Source organism: Embiotoca jacksoni, unplaced genomic scaffold (genome assembly GCF_022577435.1).
Source record: "Embiotoca jacksoni isolate LCO1_2020_lvr unplaced genomic scaffold, fEmbJac1.0.p SCAF_6, whole genome shotgun sequence".
Lineage (NCBI taxonomy): Eukaryota > Metazoa > Chordata > Actinopteri > Embiotocidae > Embiotoca > Embiotoca jacksoni.
In genome coordinates this window covers 20,717,705-20,744,115 of record NW_027185414.1, presented here as the reverse complement: position 1 = coordinate 20,744,115, position 26,411 = coordinate 20,717,705, and the positions used below count along the sequence as shown (strand labels likewise).

General features: G+C 42.7%; 1 protein-coding gene across 17 annotated transcripts in view; it reads left to right on the top strand.

Annotated features, from left to right (window-relative positions):
- The window catches only part of baz2ba (bromodomain adjacent to zinc finger domain, 2Ba), a 68,049-nt gene that overhangs the window by 35,726 nt on the left and 5,912 nt on the right, over positions 1 to 26,411 (top strand). For 6 of the 17 annotated variants that reach the window (XM_069174554.1, XM_069174553.1, XM_069174559.1 and 3 more), the window contains 28 exons: positions 1,342 to 1,530; positions 5,314 to 5,505; positions 5,720 to 5,881; positions 6,329 to 6,525; positions 6,634 to 6,846; positions 7,096 to 7,722; positions 9,601 to 10,354; positions 10,839 to 11,108; positions 11,754 to 11,814; positions 11,981 to 12,089; positions 12,909 to 13,010; positions 13,631 to 13,853; positions 14,260 to 14,352; positions 17,125 to 17,186; positions 17,475 to 17,540; positions 18,288 to 18,353; positions 18,633 to 18,677; positions 18,987 to 19,019; positions 20,914 to 20,979; positions 21,382 to 21,522; positions 21,981 to 22,235; positions 22,817 to 23,040; positions 23,475 to 23,549; positions 23,628 to 23,859; positions 23,955 to 24,017; positions 24,647 to 24,791; positions 25,158 to 25,978; positions 26,086 to 26,338. In XM_069174554.1, the coding sequence (XP_069030655.1) occupies positions 1,344 to 1,530; positions 5,314 to 5,505; positions 5,720 to 5,881; positions 6,329 to 6,525; positions 6,634 to 6,846; positions 7,096 to 7,722; positions 9,601 to 10,354; positions 10,839 to 11,108; positions 11,754 to 11,814; positions 11,981 to 12,089; positions 12,909 to 13,010; positions 13,631 to 13,853; positions 14,260 to 14,352; positions 17,125 to 17,186; positions 17,475 to 17,540; positions 18,288 to 18,353; positions 18,633 to 18,677; positions 18,987 to 19,019; positions 20,914 to 20,979; positions 21,382 to 21,522; positions 21,981 to 22,235; positions 22,817 to 23,040; positions 23,475 to 23,549; positions 23,628 to 23,859; positions 23,955 to 24,017; positions 24,647 to 24,791; positions 25,158 to 25,978; positions 26,086 to 26,338 (5,737 nt within the window). In that variant the 5' untranslated portion in view covers positions 1,342 to 1,343. The remainder of the gene's footprint in view (positions 1 to 1,341; positions 1,531 to 5,313; positions 5,506 to 5,719; positions 5,882 to 6,328; positions 6,526 to 6,633; positions 6,847 to 7,095; positions 7,723 to 9,600; positions 10,355 to 10,838; positions 11,109 to 11,753; positions 11,815 to 11,980; positions 12,090 to 12,908; positions 13,011 to 13,630; positions 13,854 to 14,259; positions 14,353 to 17,124; positions 17,187 to 17,474; positions 17,541 to 18,287; positions 18,354 to 18,632; positions 18,678 to 18,986; positions 19,020 to 20,913; positions 20,980 to 21,381; positions 21,523 to 21,980; positions 22,236 to 22,816; positions 23,041 to 23,474; positions 23,550 to 23,627; positions 23,860 to 23,954; positions 24,018 to 24,646; positions 24,792 to 25,157; positions 25,979 to 26,085; positions 26,339 to 26,411) is intronic. The other 11 variants (XM_069174563.1, XM_069174566.1, XM_069174557.1 and 8 more) reach the window with 5 other exon arrangements.

The following is a 26,411-nucleotide window of genomic DNA, read 5'->3' as shown; positions in this document are numbered from 1 at the left end:
GAGAGGGAGGGAGGGAGGGAGGAAGGGAGGGTGGCGGAGGGGTGGCAGAAGGGAGAGAGAGGGAGAGAGCGAAGGAAAGAGAGAGATGGAGGCAGAGACTGTTTATGTGTAATGACACAATAACAAAGCCTGCCTGTAAAACACAATCTGCAAACTGTGCTTTTGAAGGGGATTTTCAGTCCTGGATTAGTGTCAGGCAAAAGGATACGGGAAAGGAGAAGAGAGAAAAAGAGTCAGGTTGATGTGATAGACAGGGGAGGTGATTTTGTGCGTGTGTCTGTCTGCAGTGGGGGTTGAAATGTGTGTGTGTGTGTGTGTGTGTGTGTGTGTGTGTGTGTGTGTGTGTGTGTGTGTGTGTGTGTGTGTGTGTGTGTGTGTGTGCGCGTGTGCGCGTGTGCGTGCGCAAATTCATGTGTTTCAAAACTGTTTTGTATTTATTTGGCTCTACAAGTCAGCGGCTGTGTGGGCATAGACACATTGTGTTCTCAGTTGTAAGCAAAAGGGGATTAAGCTGAATAATGTAAGCAAATATTTTGGCTGCAGAATGGCCAAAATGTTTCTTGTGAGGGTTTATGTTGTTGGTCGGTTGATAATGGCTGGCATGGCGACTCTGTGAGACTGATAATGGAAAGCTACCGTGTTGGTTAATGCACCTATCATCTAAAAGCCTATCCATTTAGTTCTAGTTCCAACTGAAAGGACTCGGGGAGTAATGCTGTCTTTAAAGGCCTCAAAGAGCTCTTACATTTAAATGACATTATTTTTCATCAAGGAGGTGTAAATGGATCCTGGTTGTCAAACACGGGTGTGTGCGTTTGCACACGTGTGCCTGTGTATTTATGTATTTGTGTGTGAGGGACAGAAAGTGACAAAGAAAAGTGACAAACGGGTTATTTGTCCATCCTGTATTTGAGTTTTTCGCTAACCTCTGTCATCCCAAACATCCCACTTCAACCCCAGCGGAGTGAGGTCTCCGTGAAAGTGTCTGTCCTGTTGAGGAACACATTCTCAGCCCTGGTATTTTCTTCCTTCAAAATGTAAAACCTGCTTTGTTGTCCGTTATCAGAGTCCTTAAACATGTCATCCTCCTTCCTACCCCATATTGAATCAATAGAGGCTGGGAGCCAGTGAGCATGGCTAAATAGAAATATTGTTCAGGGGAAGTGAGATGTGAAAGGAAAAGTGTCAGGAGGTGTGCGTGCGTGCATGTGTGTGCTTGATCATGTTGTGTAGGTGTGACACAATGCGTTTGTGTGTATGTGTTTAAGCGTGTGTGTCTGCGAGTGTACGGGTGGGTGTGCTTTGCTATTGTAACCCTGCTGATTGGATTGTGTTTGACAGATATGGAGTCTGGAGAGCGGCTGGCCTCCCCTGCGCCCACCCTGTCTGCTGCTCGCACCTCCTCCCCTGCGGCCTCTTCCTCCTCCTCCTCCTCCTCCTCTTCTTCCTCTTCGTCATCGCCCGCTCCGCACTCTAAGAGCAGCCTGGCCCCGAGCCCCTCGGCACTGGGATCCACCCTCGGCACCTCTGGTAAGAAACACTTTTTCTCCTCTTGTGTCAATCTTCTGTCTCTCAAAAACCACGTGCGTGCAGAAGAAAAAAAACACCAACACACAATGCAAACAGTTTCCATGTAACCACAAAAAAAGATGCCAAATATGGTCACCTTCATGTCTCGATAGCATTCAGAATCCTTCTCATTTCTTTACCATGAAAAATGAGTTTCCTCCAGTATTAATTATACAGTTATTTTGCAGCCGGTATGAATACACCTCTTTCCCAGCTACAAGGATTTTTTTTTTCCTGACAGCTTGGGTTGCAATTGAAAAGCTGCTGCATTAATGAATCCCAAACAATTAGAGGGCTCTTTTGTGTGAGAAACACACACATGCTTCGCCATGTCTCCTGACAACCTTCAGCTCTCTGGCTCCAGCTGCCTCAGAGTCAGGCTCAGCACGGCACTGTGCATGCGTGTGTGTGTGTGTGTGTGTGTGTGTGTGTGTGTGTGTGTGTGTGTGTGTGTGTGTGTGTGTGTGTGTGTGTGTGTGTGTGTGTGTGTGAGAGAGAGAGAGTGTGAGTGTATGTGTGAGAAAGAAAGACTCTGCCTGCATGATTTAACATTTGTTAGCCACTCAGTGTCAAGTCAGCCCTGTCCAGCATCCAGCTTCCTTTCTATGTATTGGTCAAAGCCATTAGGCAAAGAGGAGTGTGTATATTTGGTGTGTGTGTGTGTGTGTATCTATCTGTGTGCTTTTCAAATATCCCTCATGTGAGAGAGTGAATCATTTACTCATACTTTCTTCCTCTTCATCTCTTAATGTCTTGCTGTTTTTTCATAGGCCTGCTATATATACACACAAACACACAGCAACACACATCTACACTCATAAAGCATCTTCGCACTGACTAGGGAATAAGATATCCAGCTTTCGCCATGATTGTTGTGTTTTCTCTCTGTTACGAGAAGAGGAAGAACGAGAGAGCAAAATAAAGCCTCTTGTTTTGTCCTCCACATCCTCAGCGTTGCCCCAAAGAAGAAGCCATTAGGAGCATCTCCTTCTTATGCATTATACATCCCTCTCATCCCTCTGTGCCATTACGTGTGCTCAGATTTTCTAGATAAGCGATTTTGGACTGAGCGTCAAATGAAATGCTGAGAGGCAGACTGTTAGCTCGGAACTTTTGCTGTGCTTTGTGGGAATTCTTTTTCATTTCCTCCGGTGCCTTGTTCGGCGCGTGGACTGTATCTCAGACATATGTAGTATTTATACACATATATAGCTGTAAGGCAAACGAGTTCAAGTCATCTCCTTTGCTTTCCCAGCTCCAAGTATCATAATTAAAATGAAAAACATTCTCATGCATAACAACACGACTATGTCAAGTGTATTGTGTAAGCAGGTAACATCAGTAATTACATATTGCGGAGATAGAGTAACATCACAGACTGTGCAAGCATTGATTCAAGGTCCTTTAGCAATGTGCCAATAACACTTAAGTAAAGAAGAATCTGAAGAACATAAAAATGAGCACGGACTCTGTTTATGTGTGTGGCTTTGCGTGTGCGAGTGCGTGCATGTGTCATTGATGAGGATATCACTTGGAGAATAAAAGCTGATCGGCGCTTGTAGCACTCTCTCCTTCTGGGATCAACTCACGGATGCAATTAACTTAAATCTGTCTGTGGAAATTTGATTGACTGCAACAAACAACAAATTAATCCCCCTTCGGCAGCATCCAAACATGAAAAAAGCAGGCGGTGCAGTTTGTCAGAGTGGAGGAAGGATTGAAACAGAATGAGAAAGAGGGCGAAGGAGCGAGAGCGAGAAAGAGACAGAGTGAGGAAGAGTGAGTAGGTAATCCTAGGTATGTCTTTCCCGTGCTTCTTTCTCGCTTTAAATTTTTAGATTTAATTATTCGCCTTCTGGAAGCCTGCATTAATATTGAAAAGGCATTTGCAGATGTCACTTTGTGTTGCCTAGAAAAGGAAGAGGGGTGTGCGGGGGAGAGGTGGGCACCCCAGGCATAAGTGAATGCTGTGGCTGGCCTTTCTGGGGGTTGCAATGCAGTCGTTTATCTTCGTATCCACTAGCTGACGCTGGCAAGGCGGGCTCTACATATTCAGCATATTCTAATGACATTCAAAAGGCAGATTTTGCTGTCTTGTGGCACAGAGAGGGGCCTTGAAGCCAACACAAAGGGCTGTACTCTCATATGTCACACTGCCAGCGGGCTGGTAAGGCCACATAACTACAAACTGTTTGATTCTCACTTAAAAATAGTCTCGGAAATGCTTCTGCAGAATCATGTTCATTCATAGTCTTCATCTGTATTTTGTTGTAGAGCGTATGGAAGTGGCTCTACTATCAGATCCTGGACTGAATTAGTTCAGAAAACAATGTGCTCCAGTGTCACTCTGCTTTACATTTCTGTGGTGTGTGCATGTGTATGGTAGTTTGACATTTTCATCTGCACTGTGCACAATGCTTTCCTTTTCTTCAGTCATCACTTTTTTTTGCATGTGTATTACCTGGCTTATGCAGAGGCATCAAGCCGCCTTGCTCTCCTTTTCTGGAATAGAAATTGAATTTGCATGAAATATGCTCGCACCAAATTGCATCTGACTCTGGGAGGAGGTAATACGTGGCAGTCGCCGCTGCCAGAAATGATTGTGCTCAGGAAAACGCTAGACGATGATGATGTTGATGAAGTATTCTTCTGTGCTGAAATTGAATGCAGAAGGGATAGTAGAGGGCGAGCTTTTTACACCTTATATGCACACTCTTCTTTTCACCAAGAATATCCAGTCTTTGTTGCGCTGCAACATATTCTCGTTTTAAATTGAAGAAATATCAATACACAAATACTTCTGTGCTGGAATTGGATTATGACGAAATATTATGTGAATGTTTTACAGTATGTACATCAGCATCAAGCTGAAGCAATAGTCCGTCACGCTCAGAAACAGTACGGCTGCCGTCTGAAATTAGGTGCAGTGTGCACTCAGTGAAAGCTAAATCTGAAGTTAATTCTTACACAAATAGAAGACAGTCATTCTGTGTTTAATTCTTTCTGTAGTCAGGTGGATAAGAAGCGACACCTTCAAAAGCTGTTTAAATCTAGCTTTTACACCCTGTCGATTCTTACATCAAGAGCTCGGAGAGGTAATATGAGAACAATGTTCTCAGTCTTGCTAAATAAACATATACAAAACTAACAGTGGGGCAATGAGTTGTGCTAAGGTGCTATAAACAACTGTCATGCCGCATTACACTAATGTCAAAATTTAACTTTGTGGAAGAAAAGATGTTAAATATGTACAAATGGGCAAATGAAGTCAGAAGTGAGTATTTTTAGACACCAGAGTTCAAAGTAAACCCCCCCCCCCCCCCCCCCCCCCCCCCCCTGTATCTTTTAATCCTGTGATTTAGGACTGGTTAGTCACTACTTATAACTGAAACAGAAGCTTCAAACAAAAAACGCCATTTAATACTAACAGCTAACAGCAAGAAGATGTGTGATTTTAACATTAAACCCAAACACTCAATGTATTAAAAAAAAATCAGCATCCTATTTGCTGGCAAAAAAGAGGGTTTGTTTGTTGTTCGTTGTTTGTTGTTTGCGGATTTGGTGGAAGTAGAAAGAGTGAAATGCCACAATTTCTACAAAAAGTGTGTATTCAAATTGAACAGTCAAAAATTGAGAACATTTGTGCACCTGTTGTTTTGTATAATTGACCAGTGAGTTGTTACACAGAGATATTTGTAAGGGAATGCATTTGAACAAGTCCTTGTTGGTTTGGATCTGTCTCAGGCCGTCTGTTTGGAGCAGCAGGAGAGCAGCCCTTCATTGGCTCCACATTGTCAAGTGCCTTCCCTCTGGTCAACCACCCAGCCTTCGGAGCCCTCTACACTGCCGGAGCGGGCAGGCCTGAGTTTGGAGGCCTGGGCTCTCTGGGCATGTCAGCTGCTCTGGCTGCCCACCCCCAGCTAGGAGCCCTCTCTGGTAAGAGGATGGTGTTTGAATTTTGGGCAGCAATTGGCTAAATGGGAATACCTTTAGATTAAAAAAAAAAAAAACCTTTAATTATCTCCTGTCCTCTCCTCTCCTCCTTCTCCTTCTCCTCCTCCTCCTCCTCCTCCTCCTCCTCCTCCTCCTCCTCTCCTTTCCTCTCCTTTCCTCTCCTCCCCCTACCCTACTGTTCCCTTCCCTCCCACAGAGTGGTGGCGAGCTGCTGAAGCCCATGGACGGGGAGCTGCTGCCTTTCTCCCCTCTTTCATCGGCTTCCCTCCATTCTTCGCCCCTCACATTCAGCCCAATCACAGCGCCAGTCCTGTTCAGATCAGGATGCCTGGCAAGAATAGCCATACCCCACCTAAAGGTATAGCACTACCCCGTAGACCAAGCCATTGATCTGTCCCCACTCTCCCACAGTCTCTATCTGTGTGTCTTCTTCTTCCACAACCTAAATCCACTTTGTCCTATGATGAGATTTCTCCTTTTCAAGACAGATTTAATGACTTTCACTCCTCACTTAGTGATTCTGGTAACCTCCCTCTCCCTTGTGTTCCCTCTCCTAATCTCTATTTCTTGCACTCTTTTAATTTCACAGTATCTTTTAATTTATCTTTTATTATGTAAACCAACTATGTTGGGCTTGTGCCTCGCACCGCCAGCATGTTTGATGAGATACATGTATGAATCAATATTTTTATTAGCCTTGTTCCATTCTGCAGTTAGTTCCAGATATTCCATTATTGCTTGTTGTAAAGTTCTCAGTAAGGATGCAGCAGATTAGTAATGCAGCAGATCTGTTTTGTGTTTCTAGGGGTGAATGGTGCAGTGAATGGCAGCGGGGTCTGTCCTCCCACCACACAATCAGGGAGCTTTTCTGCGAGTCCGGCTCCTGTTCAGGCGTCAACCAAGCCAACCAAAAATTCAGACCCCTCTAACAGCGATCGTAGCAGCCCTCAGAACAATCCAGCAGAGTTGGTGGAAAAGATGATTCAGAAACCTAAAGAGAAGGTCAGTACTGAGATTAAGTTTCCTCCTCAGTGGGAAGTTAACTTATGACATATACTAGCTATGCATTATGTAGTGGGGCTCATTCTTACAGCTGTTCTCTCAATTCAGAAGCCACGAAAGAAGCCAGCAGACACTTCTTTGGCGAGCAACAGTGAATCCGGCACATCCTCAGACAGCTCAAGTGACGGGTCCCTCAGCAGTGATCTGGAAGACCTACCAGAGGACGATGAAGATGATGACGATGATGATGAGGATGATGAGGATGAGGACAAACAGAGTGAATTATCTGACACTGAGAAGCGTACAAAGAAGAGAACAAAGGTAAAGAGGAAAAATACATTATCAAGCGTAAAAGCATTTTGGGTTCAAATGAAATAATAACATAGTGTGGACGCAAAGCAGGAAGCCAGCAGGCCCTCAACGACTCGGCACGGTGCACTTCACTGCACTTGGTGGTGCCCAGCGCCCTCATTCAATTAAATAGTGACCAAAATGTTGAATAGATTAAAATAAATTATCATACCACAAGACTATTCTTTGTTCTAGCGGTTCTTTATTTCATCCCCCCAGGTTTTGATACCCAGCACTGGACCTGCAAAGACTGACAGACCACTCTCCGGGGAGGCCCAGGACAAGAAAGACACCCAGAAGGCCCCCTCTAACCCCCCTACCTTTGTGCCCTTACCCTGCTCTCTCTCCCCTCCTGCCTTGTCCCAATCCTCGCCACTGGCCCTCCACGGCTCCCGCTCCCGCTCCCGGACGGAGGGGCCACAGCAACACTTCAGTGTGATCCAGTCCACTGGCCTGGCTGCCAACTCAAAGCCCCTGGCGCTCCTCAGTCAGCCCCGTAGGGAGTCTTCACCATCTTCCTCCCCAATCGCTCTCACCACATCTCCAAAGGCCCTCTCCAGCACTGCCTCTTCTAAACCTCCCAAACTGCTGCCCTCCTCCTCCCCCCAGCACCTGCCCCTCTCCCTCTGCTCCTCCCCTAAGCCCCTCTCCGTCCCTTCTCCGCCCCGCTTAACTCTCCCACTGTCTACCTCCCCAAAACCTTTTGGTTTGACCTCATCTGTAACAAGCTCCCAGAAGCCCTCGCTGAAGCCACCAAAGCGCGCTGTTCCTGGCACCGCCAAATCCAACAAAAAGAAACTGCTGGAAGCTTCACTTGCGCAGATCAATGAGTTCAGGCTCAAACAGGTGAGTTAAGCTGATGACAGCAGCTGTAAAATGTCAATATTTTGGTTATATCTACTGAAACGACACTAAACATACACAGTATTCTCTGAGCTGACGTTGTTAAATTATTCACTGGAATTGGAGTATGCTGTTAGATCTGCAGTTATATTTATCTCCTTTTCTTCTTCATTACCATACGATAACCAGCACCTCTTTTAATCTGGTGGCCATTTACCACATTTGTTTAAGATGGGATCTAAGCAGCTCGCAGACAACCACAGAACTGCTACTAGTCAAGCTTCACACTCAATTAAAAATGAAATCAGAACATTGACTGTTGCAGTTTTTCATACACAAGATTTTACATCAGAGGGAAACATTACAAATGGCCTGTTTAAAATTAACATGGCATTGAGGGAAATTATACGGCTGTAGATGGACATCAGAAATAAATCTTTGTTTTGTACAGTTGGTTTCGGAGGCAGAACTTGTCTGAGTAAACTTGTAGTGCTCTGGGATTGCACAAAAAAAGATGACTAGACATCTTAGAGACTTAGATATGTTAAAAGTTATTATCAAGAAGTTTCTATTTAGAACATTTGGTGGGAAAGCCTTGAGTATTCGTTCTAAGCTTGGGAGAGGAAAGAAGTTTTGACATTTTCTGCTAGTAATGACTACATTTGTACAATTCTCTTTATTACTCATTTGTAATGATCCCCCAGGAATATCCAAAACATGCACTGCGTAGTTTAATTCACTATTTACATTGGTCTTTTCCAGATGAGATCCTATATTGTGTTATTTGCTGAACAGTGTTAGGTTTTGTTTTTTCTTTAATATCTTCCTCCAGTTAATTTAAGTGTCAGTCTCAGTGTCTCAGCAGTTTAACGTACGCAGCTACAGGCCAAATTTGCTGTATCAAGTTCCAGCTTCTTTTCATAGGCTCATTAAGTTCTGTGATCTGCTGTAAATGCTATCATTGTTTTCTGTGTGTTTTTAATTATTAACAGCTTCGGACTGATTTACAGTGGCTTCATTTGCTCCACTGCTGCAGAGAGTAGCCTGTTGATGAGACGGTTAATGCTATTAGTTTCATTACTTTTCTGAGGCAGACATGGGCTGTGCACATTTTCTACTGTATTATTTATATTGTCGGTCAGTTCAGATGAAATGTTGTAAAAATTGATGTTTTTATTCACTTTTGACTGCATAGATCCCATTTCTCCAGATGAAATATGAATGATAGTACAATAATCAATAAGCTAAACTTATTGGGATCAGTTTATTCTCTGAAAATCATTTCTCCTTTTTGTTTCACAAGGGCAGAGAAGTTTACCACGAGCTAAATTCCCCCTGTGGTTTCAGCACTGTTACTGTATTTCATGGTCTGTGAAATTGATTTGTTTCACTTCATATCACATCCAGTTGAAAGTGCAACATTAAAGTCCAACCTGCCTTTGCTTAAGCACAGATTGAACCAAACTTGTCATCAGTGTAAAAAAAAGGCAAACATGCCCAGCCGCGTGATGATAATGACGATGGAGCTTTTCAAATGTGCAGACAAGTAATTACAATTTTAGAGAGATACGCAGTGTCTCTTTTTGCGAACTTGGCCAAGAACAATGCCTTTGGTTATTGCATTTATGTTCTTTTTGTTTCCCCGAAAGAGGCTTAGACACAGTTAACTGTACCAGTGTTCAGCATTGTAGTTTTGTCACCTGCTCAAACAATCAACAGTGATGCGAACTGACAGCTAGAGCAACTCCACTTTGTCCCATTTCTTTTCCAATTTTTTTCCTAACCTTTCTTTGTTCCTCCCATTCTATGTTTCCCTCTCCGTCCCTCCCCCTGACTCCGTGCCTCTCCTCCTCTCCTCCTCTCCTCCTCCTTTATTCCCAGACTCTCATGTCCCAAGGGCAGACGTTCCCAGCTGAGCTAAAGAAGCAGCAGCAGGGGCCAAACAAATCTCCTAAGAGGACATCTCTGTCTTCATCGCCATTGCCACCCGTCCCACCTCCTCCACCCCAGAACAATCACTCCAACCACTTCCTCTCGAGCGCCCTGCTGGGGCTCCCTGAACCCCATCACCCAAATGGAGTCATCCAAAGCACCACTCAGGACGCACCTTTGGCCCTCATCACCAAACCTCGCAAGGACTCTGCCTCTCAAGGCAAGTCTCCTCAGCGCGACCCGGACGCTGGGTCGATGCCTGTCAATCTGAGCACAGGGGCAAGTAGGACCCAAGCAGCCGGCCAGGCTGGACTTCCGTCGCAGCCCCCCACTACCTCACCCCATGCCACAGGCCATGGATCCAGAAAGAACAAGACCCCAAAGGGCAAGGGACAGACACCAGGCCTGGGCCAGGGACAGGGACAAGCAGACCCTTTAGCTGCCTGGAAGGGCTTCTCTCAGAACCATCTGGTACAGTCTCTGGTGGATTTGTTTCGAGGAGGAGAGTCCGGGATTGCGATTCCTGGAGTTAGTATCCCTGGAGTTGGAATTCCTGGAATGGGAATCCCCGGGACATGTAACCCCACAGCTGGTCTCCCGGCTAACAAGGAATCCGACGACTCAGGAGATGATGATGATGATGAGGATGATGACCTTGAGGAGGAGGAGGAGGATGAAGAGGACTCAGATGATAGTCTGTCAGGTTGGTACCATCTACGTATAGCAGTAAATGGAACATCTAAAATTCAAAAACGAGCTGAAAATAACATTTTAATGTCAAGGCTGTAACTAACAATTAAATTAATTATAGTCTTCTGATTATTTCCTGGATTACTGGATTAATTAATTATGCAGTCCATTAAATATCAAACTTGTGAAATGCCTCACAATTTTCTAATGCCTAAAACTGAATAAAAGCATCAAATTCTCAGCTGAAAGGCTGCTAAAGACTCTCTTTATTTTCCTGAAAATAACTTTAGAAATTAGAATATTTGAAGGTTACCCTTTTCTCGATTGACTAATCAATTACCTGACCAATATATTTGACCATAGTCATTTAAGACATACATCTAAAATCCTAAAACTACAGTCATATAAAATATTATTCATTTAATTGCCATCTGCTTTGGTGAATTTGATCCCTCTATAATTTTGAACTCACTTTGTGTCCCGGTGTTCCGCTTCAGAGTCTGACAGCAACTCAGACAGTGACATCTCTGGGAAGAAAGTGAAGGAGTTAAAGCTGCTGCCATCTGGATCATCTAAGAAGGAGATGACTCCCCGCAGGCTAACCAAAGGCCCAGAACTACTGAACACCTCAACCAATCACACCGCCACCAGCTGCTCCCCTCTCAACCTACAGGTCATCAAGACTCCCACCATTGCCACCAGCTCCAGTGCCTTGGCCTATCACAGCGCTCCAGGCTCTTCCTCCTATAGCCTAGCCTCACCATTAGGTAATGTGTTGAAAATCCTGTGCGCAGAGAGTGTTGAAGCGAGTGGTGAAGGATGGTTTTATTATGATCTCACAAAGAATGCTGCAGAAGTAAAGTAAGCTGTCTGGAGGAAATGTACTCCCATCATCCTCAGATGATTATGAAAAGCAATTGTTACTTTTAGGCAGTTAGGAAGAAGACAGTTGGTTGATATGGCATAACCGGAGCTCTGAGCTCATGTAGGGGCATGCCCAAGAGCCCTCACAACTTGTTTGGCTCAGCAACAAGGTTAATTTCTGCTTCTTTCAATGCGGAGAGATTACCCAAAGAAAATAGGACATATGTGTGGCGTGCCAGAAATGTTCCAAGCAGAGCAGCATTTTCAGTCTTTCTTCCCGACTGTGAGTCATTTGTTTTCTCTTATGTGTTTCTTCCTCTGTGATGTTATATATCAGGCTTGGCGTTTTAGGGCTTCAATATGGCGGTCCAGAGAGTTGTGTATATATTTAACTTTCATGGTCCCATAATGCTGTTCCGAAAGGCTAAACTGCATATAAGTGCATCTTCTTGGTTGGTATGATGACTGGTAAGTTCAGGGGTTTTGTCTGCTGCTGCTGTTTACGTGAGCTTTTTCATTCAAATTGATGGTTTAACTGTCTCTTCCAGGCTTAGGGAAGAGGAAGAGGGTGATGGATGAGAAGGAGTTGATGATACCTCTGGAGTTGGGGTATGTACAAGTGCCGGAGCGAAAGCTCACGTTATGTGTTTCACTTCACATTGTGTTGAAGTTTTTGTCACTTTCACGATCATATCCACAGTAGTTTGGTCACAAATGTACGATAAACTCCGTTTTTGAGAACACTTGTGTTATTATTTTATTATGGAAATTCTAGGTGGCGAAGAGAAACAAGAATCAAATCAGTGGCCGGACGGCCGCAGGGCGAGGTGGCCTACTATGCCCCCTGTGGCAAGAAACTGAGGCAGTACCCAGATGTGATGAAGGTACCTGGGCCTCGCAGCGTGACAGTTTAATCTGCTTCAATGATACAGAATCAAATATTTTTGGGCAAATAGATGAGCAGTTTAGTTTTTAACGAGGGTTATTGTGGGAATTAATCAACGTCGGCAGCATTGCTTACGATTCATCATTGAATGATATTTTTGCTAATAATTGAAAAACTGCTCATCCACACTGCTCAAAGAAATGCTACTGTATCAGGATTTGTTGTATGTTATCTATGCTACTGCTCCAGCTGCACTCCAACCCCACCCCCACCCCCACCCTGCTTTCTTTGACCCTAATAGTGAGAGATGATATTCTTAGATTCACTTCTTGTGCCACTTTTTTCACCTCTCCTTCCCCCCACAAATGATTAATGGTTAGCGTTGGGATGCACAACCTCTGCCCCATTTGTACAGTCTATTATAGTCACTGATCTGCTTTGTTTGCTTTATCAAAACTGATTCACCCTGATTGTCAAAGCTGCACTTGAGTGTAGTAGTGCAAACAAAAACACGTCTAGACGGTAACATTCACTCACTGCTACTCAGTCAGTAGGTAGTAAAAGCCTAGCAATGCCACAGATAAATAAGAAAGGGCCTGAATTGTGCACCCCAAGGTCAGAACCGTTTTTCTCTCCTGAGAGCTTTTGCTCTTTTTTTTTGTCCCCTGGCTTTTATAATGATTAGTAGCACTGCACAGATGCACTGTAACCGTAGACTCCCTTCAATCTAACGCCTCCCAGTTGCTGTTCAATGTCGCTAATTTCGCAATTTTTTTTTCTGCCTAAACCAACGCCATTATTATTTTCTCTTCTGTAGTATCTATCCAGAAATGGAATAAGTGGCACCACGCGCGATAATTTTAGCTTCAGTGCAAAGATAAGGGTTGGTGACTTCTATGAAGCCAGAGAAGGACCCCAGGTGACTGCCTTTCATCTCTCTCTCTCTCTCTCTCTCTCTCCCTGATCCCTGTTCATCTTTTCATCTAGCGGCAGGCAGAGCTTCATGCAGCAGTTACTGTCAGGGCATGGATAGGAATCAACCAAAACCCTCAGTAGTCTTAGTTCATAGACCTCTCACTGTGCATGGAGAAATGTAATAATAAGCTGACATTACTTCCACAGGTGACCAGTGGTATATATGTTATGTGTCTGGGACACAAAGAGATAACCTAGGAAATGGAGTTGTGTGTAATATTGGAAGTACAATAGAGAAATAATCAAAATTAGATATGTACAGTGCTGAGAGAAGAGAGATACATACAATTTAAGAAAGACTATCAAAGATAGATAGGGAATGAATAATTCCTATTTAATCTACTGTTTAGCCAGTGTTTTACTATGTATTTCAGAAAATATAAGGATGCATCTTTCAAAAAAGAATATTGTTTTTCAATCTCTTTGTTATATACCCAGTTCAGAGTCCAGCCAGCTAACAATTAAATTGTTCCTTAATCACATAAAATGACGTAATCCAGCGAGTCATTGACTGTTACATCTCTCCTCACCCCTCTCCGTCCCAACTTTTTTTTTTTTCTCCAGGGTTTACAGTGGAGCCTGTTGAAGGAAGAGGAGGTCATTCCTCGTATTTTGGCGATGGAAGGTCGCAGGGGTCGTCCTGCGAATTCAGAGCGTCAGTTAGCAGGCGAAGGTGCAAGAGGTAACAGACGGAGGAAGGGACGACCCCCTAATGTAGGCGATCCAGTGGCGCCTGAGGGCCCCAGTCCCAGTGAGGTCAAACTTCTGCGCAAACTTGAGGCTCAAGGTCAGCAGAGGAAAAGGGCTCTGAAATATATTTTTCATTAGTGCGTGCCATTAATAAATCGGCTATTATTCAGGTAGCAGAGGCCAAGAGGAGGGTTGCAGTTGTAAATATTTGTTTTTGTATATGTACAAGTCCGTTTTTTATGTTATGTCAGTATTGTTATTCTTTTTTTTTTTTCTGACTGGTGGTCAGTCATACCTTTGTAAAAATATATGTATATATATCTCAACATTTTAAAAAAAATGTTCTGGACAAGTTAAATAAATATATGTTAATACTTGTTGGATTATAAGTGGTCAACTTTATAAAAAACTAAGGAATGAAAAAAAGAGGTCAGACTACAGCAGCTTTTAGGTGTTCCCCTGAAATTTCTCACTGACAATGCTTTTCTTTCCGCTCTGTGTAGAAATAGCGCGACAGGCCGCCCAGATGAAACTGATGAGAAAACTGGAAAAGCAGGCACTGGCGCGTGCAGCCAAAGAAGCTCGGAAACAGCAAGGTAAGAGAGCACATGGCTGTAAACATGCCGGTGGAGGTTATTCAGTTGGTCACTTCAAACCACTTTGATCTAAATGAGTGCAGTATAAAGACCAGCAGGGCCTTTTGTTTGTATGTAGGTTCTCTATTTTCATCACTTTAAACCATAAGCTTTAATCTTCTTTCCACTCTAATATTTATTGCAACCATGCTGCTGGTTTCAAGTATTATGCTTATACATTATTTTGTTCCTATACATGATGATGAAGCTAAAAAGTCTCATCAAAATCTCAAGATTGTTTGTTTAGCCGTCATTTAAATTCAACCAGACATGTTTCATATTCTGAAATGTATAGTAGACCAAAACATTTAAACCAGCAATAATCAATTTTCATCTGGACTTTTATTATTACAGCATCACTTTTATTTTTTAATTCAACTTTTGCAGCTGGGAAAATGTCTTCAGTATGGAAAATAACTCAGATGCATTGCATAAATTTGGTGACACCGGTGACCTAAAAACTACCTTCCTTTATCTAAAGTCTAAACAACTATCACCCTGCTGTATATTCAAGCTGTCCTGTCAGTCCAAATCCTGGAATCACTAGTCAGCTCACAGCTACCTGGCTTCCTGGAGGATAATAACATCCTTCAGCCTCAGCAGTCTGGTTTCAGACCTGGTCTTAGCACAATAACTGCTACAACTGTTGCTGTGGATGGCATTTTTAACTCGCTTCATAAAAAACAACACTGTGATGATCGCAGCATTTTGTTTTTTTGGGATTTTGATGTTTCTGCCTCGAGCTGCTTCAAATCACATCTCACAGACGGAGTCCAAACTGTTGTGGCCGATGGCTTCGCATTGAATCCCTAGATGACTGAAAAATGTGCTGCTCAAGGATCAATATTAGGCCCACTGCTGTTAACTTTATCCATAAACTACATTTGTTTTTCAACCCAGTGCTATAATGCCACGTTTCAGGCCAAAAGCAAACCAGGCCTCCTCCAGTATACTGCTTTTACCAACTTTAAACCACTGCATGCCATCTACCACGGTGCCAATCGATTAATTACACAAGGCTGCTATCAAACTCACCTCTCTGAGTCTTGTGAAAAGGTTGGATAGTCATCACTGGCATCAAGACGCCTTCAGAATACCTGTGTCTTCATTTATAAGGCTAAGCTGCTGAGATATTTAACATCCTTAGTTGAATTCAGAGCTAATACCCAGACCACAGAAGATTGTTGGCTTTGAAAGTTTCTCATGTGAACTTTGGACTGGGGAAAACTGGTTTGTGCTTCTGTGAACCTTAATACTGGAATGAGCTGCACAGCTTGTTAGATACACTGACTCCTCTGAGAGACTTTAAAGCTTTGCTAATTTCTATACCAATCAATATTTGGGACTCTTTCAATTAATATGGCCATGTGTGTGCATGTGTTAGTTGTTTGGAGTGAATTAGGTTATGATGGATTAAGTTATGATCTTGTGTATGTGTCCCGGGTCTCTCTTGCAAAACACATCTCCATTTCAATGAGATTTCCTGAATTTAAAAAAAAGCTTTACTAATTTCACTAATTAGGACATGTCAGGTTCATATTATGTTCCAGACTTAAGATTCAGGGTTGAGACCTGGTGTAAATACAGCTGTGGTTGACTTGCTTGATTAAAATAAGCACTGCATGCACACTGTTGGTCTGTCTAGAGGTCTTAATACTGATGATCACAAGGTTTTCCAGATAAGTTGCTTTTTTTCCGTTTCGTTTATTGCTGTATGCTTGAGGCAGCATAGTAATATTAAACTAATCTTACTGGGCTGCTTACTATTAGTTGTACTTAAAATTAGATTTTTATCTTACACCTGCTGCAACGTGGCACCAGACATGGTCTGAAAATGAGATGAAGTCAAGCACAATGTTGGCGCATTGCTAACTTGTGGCAGCAGAAAATGATTGTACGATAGACCATCACAAACCTGGTCTTAAGTTAATGGTGCAGTAGTTTACCGTCATTTTAAGGGTGCATTATTAAAACAGTAAAATGTGCCTACATAGATGGGTGCACAGCACTCTGCTTGTTACGTTCACTGGGACATGCAGCAGTGCATAAACATGCAAAAAGATACGAAATTTAAAAAATAATACTATGAAATGTTATTATTGTATAAATCAATCTGCGCACAAACAAGATCTGTTTGCTCTGCAGGGAAACGTTCTTTCCTACTCCTGTATTGTAATAGCAATCCACCGAGGTGCAAACTCACCTGACTTTTAAAAGGAATAGAACATGATACTGTTTTGTTTTTTTATGTCACGCCAAAAACTGAACTATGATTCTTTAAGAAACTGAGTACAACCCTTTTGAAACACGCGCCTCATTTTGTGCTCTGATTATTTGCTATTAAATGAGCAAAAGTGGATTTGAACACGCTCTGAATGAACTTCTGCCATGTGGTTTAGACATGCTTTTAGATGAAATGTAAATCTTTGAGTGATTTTTTTTTTTTCCCTCTAATTGACTTCAAGATTTTATTAACATTGATTAAAATGTGTAATTGTAATGAGTGTGTCAGTGGGTGTTGTGATTGTTTTATGTCACGATGATTTGTTTCAGCTGTTCCAGTTCTTAAAATTTTCCAACCTCTTGTATAAAATCCATCCCGACCTCTGTGAGACCTCTTGAATAAATAAAGCTTAGTAACTGGAAATTCTCTCAGATATGAATACAGGTGGTAGCCCAGCTTTGTAGGTCAGTTTTCTAGACACTAATATCACACTGACTTGACTTTTGCAGCTATCATGGCAGCGGAGGAGAGAAGGAAGCAGAAGGAGCAGATCAAGATTCTCAAGCAGCAGGTGGGTTGTCGCTACGGGTGTGCTGACAATCATTTTCCATCCTTTTTCCTTATCTAAGTGTCCTGGCACACGTGCTGACTGTGAGCACTGCAGGAAATATTGAATTGTTATTTTGTGATCCTGTAAGCACACTTTTCAATTACCATTATTACTTGTAGGACTAAACTTGTTGTGGTGTCTTTTTTTTTTGCCCACCTCTACTGGAATAGAGTGGCTGGAAAGTGATTTTATCTGGGGATGTTTTCCAATGTCTAAAATATTAAGAGATTATGGTTTTTTTTTTCACAGGAAAAGATCAAGCGTATTCAGCAAATTCGGATGGAGAAGGAACACAGAGCGCAGCAAATTTTGGAGGTACAGAATTTGATCCAACAGCACCTCTGATTAAGCAGAACATTCCTGGATAGCTACAGCCCCTCAGTCTATAGTGTTTTAATCTTCCTAAAGCTCATTACTGAACAGCAGCATGCATTGGAGGGAGTTGCGTCTTCTTAGGCATAATTCCACATGGAACTAATGCTAAATTGGTCGTGGTTGACGGCTGTTGAATATTAAAATGGCTGTTGCTGCCTCTTCAGACCTTATTTAAATTGGACAGAAAAGTCTTTTTTTTCATCAGACAACAGTAACAGTTTAGCATAAGTGGGTCGAGGCAAAAAAAAAGGTGCTGTTTTCTACACACAAACACACATCCAAAGACGCATGCACACACACACACACACACACACACACACACACACACACACACACACACACACACACACACACACACACACACACACACACACACACACATAAAGGCGCACACACAATTATACTGTAGGAGCTTCAAAGTGTTTTAGCAGGACTAAATCAATTTTGAGTTGACACGGTTGGCAAGCCACTCTTAACAGGAGGCTTCAACATTTTCACAATTACGTGTTAAAGAGATACATTATTCATTCGCTGTGTTTTACAAATTTGACTGGCATTCAGGAGCATGAAATCTTTTCTCAAACCAGAAAACTGCAAACAATCAGTTAAAGTGCAGCAAAGCCCTCAACCAAGACTGATTGATATGTGTCTGTCTCTGTGATTCTTGACCTTAATCTTTATTCATAGGCCAAACGGAGAAAGAAGCAAGAAGCCGCCAATGCCAAAATATTGGAGGCTGAAAAACGGATAAAGGTATGCTTATATTTTAATAAAAACCCTTGAGGGAAAAAAAAATTACAGCTAGTATAATATTCAAACACTTGTGGTATAGAACCCTTTTTGATTAAAAATCAACATTGTATTATTCATGTGGCGTGTTGTGGGCCTTTTTCTGCTGAAGAGATAGCTGTGGCAACAAAATTAGGACTTTGAAAGGGGATGAAATTCCATCAGTCTGTAATGATTTTCATGATATTGGCACTATAGAAGGATATCGATTTTTCTACTCATCTTCTCATTCTTGCCTTCAAGGAGAAAGAGTTAAGGAGGCAGCAGGCAGAGATTCTCAAACACCAGGTAGGCATTCACTACAACTTCCTCAGCCTCTTGAACTTAATAGTTACTGGTGATTGACACCATTTACCTCAGCCGTCCCTTGTATAAGAATTTGCAGGTGTGTGTGTGTGTGAGTATGTGTGAGTGTGTGTGAGTGTACGTGTATCAATGTGAAGTTAAATACAGGCATGTGTGAGTATATATAAATGTGGTTAATTACCAAACGTGTGTGCAATGAAAGTCTTGAGTATTTCTCTTTATTGAACCCCATGCTTGTTGGTATTGGATATTACTTCTGTTCCATAATATTGTGCCAACTCTCTCTGCCAGGAGTTGGAGAGGCATAGACTAGATATGGTATGGGTATGTTTATTTTTGTACATCTAACACCTGCATCGTGTAACTGGTTGTGTTATGGTTGTCATAGCAATGCATTAAGTGTAGCACTGGCTGCTGTCATACTACATTCTTCTGCATGGCTTTCCAGCAAAACCAACAAAAGAAAAAAAAGAGTCAGTATGCTGCCTCCATCTGCTCGTCCTGAGGGACAACTGACCCTGTCACGGTGGCCAGGCAGCTTCTGTCCCCCTCCCCCATCCTGCCCTTCTACTCAAAATGCATTGCAAAGACTGCTAGCCAATCCACACTCACTGTCTGAAAGTGCGCTCGAGGAGTTTCCATCCATCACATACATTGTCTAACTGTTGTATTGGAGTAGCCTGTGTTACCCATGAGTGCTTGACGATTTCGGCCCAGACATTGAGCTTGTGTCTGTTCGTCCGTGCATCTGTTCTGCAGTCCACAGAGTGCGGGACTTTAACCTGCCCCATCCCAGCCTCTCTGTCATTCACTGTTCCTGTACTGTGCACAAAGAATGAAAACAGCTACTGAGAGTCATTTTGTCTTTATGGTGGAGACACTTCCAGGAAGATTCCCCCTCAGTTCTGTGAGGGTGCAGTTCAGTCTTTGTTTGAAAATAGACCTGTTAGACTGTAGAACGAGAATATAATCGATTCCACCATGGGGACAAATATGGTTCTGTGTAGCATTTTATTTTGCCCTGGCTCTCCTGCTTGTAGTCCTTCTCACTCATACACAGTCGCAGCTGAATCTAAAAGATCTGCCTATCTACTTCACAGTGGACTGAGCCGATTACTGTTGACCCTATATCTTCACTCACTGTGCAGTAAAGGGGTGCAAATTGAGATGCATTAAATAATCCTACATTTAAGGTTATCACACGCAGTTGTGTTGCATTTTTGATTGATTGTAGTTTATTATCATGAAAACCTTGAACACATTCATTGTTTATTAATGATTAGAAAAAAGCTGAACGCCACAAGCTTCATGTTCTTTTTGAACTTGTCCTTTTTGAAGTTTTCCATTTGTAGATAAATCCAACCAAATACGGACAAAAGAAATATTGGAAGCGAGTGGTTGGCATCTGGCCTGTTTTGTTTATCACAATGACAAAACAATCCTCACAAACAGCCCATTTTAGTCACTGCGTGCTGGAAATGTCCTTGGCGAGCCCAAATAGTGGCGATTGTGTCTTTCTGGTGGATCACAGGGGGAATGACAGCCTGATACGGTGGAGCGGGAAACCTTAAGAGATCAAATAAAATGATAGTCAGTCACCAGTGATTCCTGTGCCCTTTTGCAGTAGACTGTGTATCATGCACCAAAGAACAACATAGATGTCTCATCCTCAGCAGTCACATACTGTGCTAATACTAAAGCTGCCAAACCCACTGAAGTGGAACTGCTCAGTTTGTAGCTACTCTTTACTCTCCATTCCCCTCACCTAATATTATTGGAATAACGTGTCAAATATAAAACATTAGCATTGACTCCTAAAATAGCATTTATTATTCTGATTATAACGCCAATGTGGCATATCAGACCACTTCTGGCAACTAGCGTTTTGTTGCTTTTGTTGTGTCAGCTTTAGTTTAGAGGCGCCGTCACCGATTCCAGCTGCTTCTCTTTTTTGAGCCTGTCATCACATCTACTTTGTATCGCATCTATGTGTTGCTTTTCGGTTGTCATCGTACTACTGTACTCTTCACTTATGCTTCCACCATACATGTGAAAGTGTATACATGTGAAGCATCGTTTTGTGTTTGTTCAAGTATGGTGCCTCTATTGAATTTAGTGCATCACAGTTTTACATTAATACATGATAAACTTAGTCGACCTTGAGCACCGTATGTGCAGTGTGTGCCTGTTAATGTGCCTCTGTTTTTTGCCACTCTAGGAGAGGGAAAGGAGGAGGCAACATGTAATGCTGATGAAGGCTGTTGAGGCTCGCAAGAAAGCAGAGGTAGTCCATATGCACACAAATAAATGCAGAGACACACATGCACACAGTCCACTCCATAGAAAGAGCCGAAGTCATTATTCCCCCGACGGATTCCTGCTTTCCCTCCTTTTTGTGTTCTCTTTCCCTTCATTCATTTTTTTTTCTACACACTTACCAAGTCAAAAGATTCTGGCCCTCCAGCACTTTTCCTTTGAATGCACAGCAGCATTAGGCTGAATTCTAACACTGCTCAGCAAAGTCAAGTAAACCTTCTTGTCTGTTTTCACACACACACACACACACACACACACACACACACACACACACACACACACACACACACACACACACACACACACACACAAATGCGCACACGCACACACTTTGCCTCCCTAATGCTCCCTTGAATTTTGGACTCTCTAGGAGCGTGAACGCTTGCGGCAGGAGAAAAGGGATGAGAAGCGCCTGAACAAAGAGCGTAAACTGGAGCAACGAAGGCTGGAACTGGAGATAGCGAGGGAACTGAAGAAGCCAAATGAAGATATGTGTCTATCTGATCACAAGGTAGTTTACACAGCAGCTTAAAATTATTATTATTATTATCATTATTATTATTATTATCATTAATACTATTACTATTATTTCTATTATTATTATTATTATTATTATTATTATTATTATTATTATTATTATTATTATCGTAGGTAGTTGGACATTTTCTTGAAGGCTAGTTCAATAAGACCACATGGAAGTGAACGTTTTTATGTGTGGAAATGTGTGCCCCCAAGTGGTCAAAGGAGAGTACTGCATAATGTAGAAAATAAGCTACTATCACTATAGATTGGAAAGCAACATCTTCATAATAGTCAACAGATGTGTGACATAAGCTTTTTCCTTTTTCCCATAGTTGTTTAAATCATAGTTTTCTGTAGTCCTAGTTGTATCTGTTCCTCTCATTTTAACACGTACAACAACTGAAACAAGCCCTCAGCTCTAAACTCTACCTACTCTCCTGTGTCCAGGCTCTCCCCGAGTTCTCCCGGATCCCCGGTCTCATCCTGCCGGGACGTGCCGTGTCAGACTGCCTGATGCTGATGCAGTTCTTGCGAGGCTTCGGGAAGGTTTTGGGGCTTGATCTGAATGCGGATGTGCCCACCCTGGGGATGCTACAGGAGGGCCTGCTCAATGTGGGGGACAGCATGGGCCAAGTTCAAGACCTTCTAGTCAAACTGCTGTCTCTGGCAGTTTGTGATCCCGGTTTGCCACCTGGACAAAAGGTGAGATAGTTTAAAGTTCATGAAGTCATTCATTGAACTTGTGCAGTATATACATTCAAACTAGTATTTCCAGGGAAACATGGCGCTTAATGTTCAGATAGTTTTAATTAGGAGTGACTTTCAGGCACAAAGTTTATTTGTATTGTTTTGTATTTTTTTACATACCATACATATGATAAAGACAGTAAATATGGTGCAGTGAATACATTTTAAATACCAGCATATGTAGTGTGTACCACCTAAGAAAACACAGAAATCAAGTGTTAAAAAATTAATGCACAAAATCAAAAATGTATTTCTAACGGGCTATTCTTCAAAAGGAGGTGTTTTACTTTTGATTCTTTGATATTCACAATCATTAGTACTAGTGCTTCTGTGCTTTTATTTGTGATGTGATATTGTTATTTTTAAGTTTAGATTTAAGGTTTAGTTTCTTTTTCCTCTATTTTGAAAAAAATGCATATGCACATTGCATAGCTGTTAATGCTAAAATGTTACATAAAAAGCATAGAAGTCAAATCCTCTTGCTGAGAACCTGTTCATCAATTTTACTTGTTTGTCATCATCCTTCACTCTATCAGACAAAAACCATGCTGGGGGACCACCTGACCAACGTTGGCATCAACAGGGATAATGTCTCCGAGGTGCTACAGATGTACATGGGGGCCCACTGTGCCAATACAGAGCTGGCTCTTCTGGCCCTCAGTCTGAAGACCAAGGCCTTCCAGGCCCACACGCCTTCCCAGAAGGCCTCAATTCTGGGGTTCTTGGCCAACGAGCTGGCCTGCAGCAAAGCTGTTATCAGGTAGGAGAAAAAAAGGACATTTGTTACAATGGTCTACAATACTTTCTCTACCTTTTGGAGTGAAATATGTAAAACACAAAATTAACACTTCTTTTCACCAACAACTGAAAAAAAATGCAGTATATTAATGTAGCATATTGACTTCAATATTGTTTAACACAGGTTTTTTTTATTCACTATTAATGGTATGTTTTATTGATGCAGTGGAAATAATTGATTAAGCTACACTAATTTGCAGTTCTTTTGATTGTAAGGAAATTACGCAAGTACTGTATTAATCTGTGCTCTGGGATACCAGCTGTTATATTAAGCTTTTTTTTCTTTGGACGCAAATAGTTTTACTCTGTGTATTTGTTATTACTTTATGAAATCACCTAAAATATGGATGTACATCAGCAGAACTGTAACTAACAGGATTGTATTTCCTCTTACAGTGAGATTGACAAGAACCTGGACCAGATGGCGAACATGAGGAAGGACAAGATCATAATGGAAGCAAAGCTAAAGAAGTGAGTGTTCTTTACCCCTAGAAATAATGGTTTTATTCTCCGTACACTATCCCGCTGAACCTGTACGTGCTCACGCAGGCTGAGGATCATTTATGCCAAACGAACTGGGAAGAGAGAAGCCAGCATGAGTGTGGAGGAGAACCAGTCTGTTGGCACTCCTTCCTCTGCCGCCAAACGCAAGAGGAAGCTGGGCGGAGACAGCGAAGATGATGACGACGAAGAAGACGACAGTGACGATCAGGCAGAGGAGGAGGAGGATGAGGAGGAAGAAGAAATTAAAAAGGTTAAAAAAGTGGAGACATATGATGAGGTAAAAAGATAGATCCGTCAATAGACTCATTATCAAAGCTGACATTGCACAGTCGCTCACAGTCATTAATTCATGTATTTGTTGTGTCCTGTCAGGATGAAGTTGACCAAGCCACCAGTATTGAGGAGCTTGAGAAGCAAATAGAGAAATTAGCCAAGGTATGCTCTTTTTCTAAAATGTACAAGTGCTGTGACAAAGTTAATACCCATAAGCATGAATGTATGAGGCATCAGAAAATGAAAGCACGCTTGGTTGACGCTGATACTGTGTGATTAAATGCAGTACGCACAGTGAGATTAAAAAAAATGTCTCTTGGGGAAACAACTCTGAAGCGATAAACCAGAGAAACATGGAGTATTATTGCTGTTTTAAATTTTTCGCCATCATTATATGTGGCTTTGGGGGGGGGGCTTCAATGTATGTTTCCATGAACATGTATGTTTATTAATACAATATATAAACACAATCACCTCCTACACAATAATTTGGAAAACTATATTTATGACAAAAAAAATAATTTTCCTAAAACTGCTACAAGCTCTAAATGCTTTAATATATACGTTAGTGTGTATTAAAAACAAGCGCTTTGTACATTATATTAGCATGAATGCTGACATTGGGCTATTCGCTAATTAATGCATTAATTAGCTTAATGAATTACCTCATTAGCATAGCACGTAATGCTTCATATATCACAGTGATTACAAAAGGACGTTGGGTAGCGAGAATGCCTTTTGTTTTCTGAAGTTCTGTAGGAATCATAAGAGTATGTTTTATACCGTTGCAGCAACATCATCAGACCAGAAGGAAGCTGTTTGAGATATCCCATTCTCTACGCTCCATGATGTATGGACAGGACCGGTACCGCCGCCGGTACTGGGTGCTGCCCCACTGCGGAGGGGTCTTCATTGAGGCCATGGAGAGCGGAGAAGGTATGCACACTAACTTTGATTCATTCTTATTCTTAAATCCTAAAATAGAATATTTTACATAAGCTCAGAAAATACCTGGAAAATAAAAAGCATAGTAAATTTTGCAGGAAGACGAAGGAAGAGCTTTTGTAAATACCTCTGTTTAGCTGCACGTTCAGCTGTTTTGACAGTGTGAAATATGCTGATGTTGTTTTACTTTATCGCGGTTCTCTAAAACTAATTTGAGATTGCGTCTCTAAAACAACTCTTCTTATCTTCCAAAAGCCAGTGAAGAATGATGTTATAAAATAATCAGCGCTCAGGTTTAATATCAGAGCAGTTTCATTTGCAGCTACGTGAACGGTTGGTTTTCTCATTTTCCTGCAGCTCCCGAGGAACTGGAAGAGGAGCGACAGAGGAGGAGGAGAGCAGCAGAGGAGGTCAAGGTCAAGGAGGAACCTCAGGAGATTGAATTGCAGAAGGAGAAACCCACCAACCTCGATGGGCAGAGCGTTCGAACGCAAAGCTCGGAGCAACAGAAAGAGGAGGAGAAGGAGCACGAGGGGAAGAAAAACTCCCCGAGCCTCTTCTACCAGCAACCAGGATGTGTTTCCAAACTGTGCCCACTACGAGACGTCGGCAAGGACGTTGGCAAAGAACCTGGGAATGCAGAGGACAAGGAGCTTCCCCATGTGAGACAAAACAGCAGTCCCGCGGGCACTCCTGTTGCCACAACCACAGTAACATCATCCTCCCCCGCTCACAATACCCCGGAGCCTGCAGCAGCAGCAACTCCCTTCATGGTGACCACTAATGACACTACAAGCATCCCCCCCCCAGCTTCCACCTCCTTATCTGTTCCGTGCCTGCCAGCTCCCCGTGAAAGCCCCGGGAACACTCCTCCAACCCCGTCCCCGGCTCCATCTCCTCACCTATCATTCCAAGCCAACGACCAGCTGCTCAGAGTCCTGACGGAGAGGAGCGGACACTGGTTCAGTCTGCTCCCTCGCAACCCCTGTGACCTCGCCTCCGTCACCACGACTCCTCCAGGAGCGCCTCGCGTGTCTCCTCAGGCGTCCTCCACCCCCGGCAGAGCCAGATCACCACCTCCGTCCCCTGCCCTCCCTCTCACCCCCTCTGCTGCCTCAGCCTCCGCCAGCCCACACCACCCAGCCGGCCTCCTCAACTACCCAATCTCCGCCCTGCAGGTGACGCGGCTTCCATTTGCTGTGCACCAGATCAAATGAACTCTCTGTTTTGCTCTTTTCTGCCTCCACCTCCTCTCACCCCGCTGTTTTTCCTCTTTTCTCCCCAGATGAAGTCAGGTGGTTCATTGCTAGGAGTTTCTTTTACAAGCTGGCCCAGTGGTTTGATAAATCCCAGTCTGCCTCTGTGCAGCAGCCCCAGCCCCATGCCGGGTCACTCTCTGGAGTGCAACACAGCAGCAAGTGTCTCCAGTAAGAGTGAATCACCTTTACCTCGCATTGAGAAAACCTTCTCCATGCCCTCTCCCGCCTTGGAGATGCCCAAATCTCTCGACCACCTCACACCTCGGCCCATCCCAGAGGGTGAGTGACAGAAAAAACACTGAAAGAAATTAAAACAGAGGCCACAGTGAGCTCTCTCTTTTTTTTTTTTTTT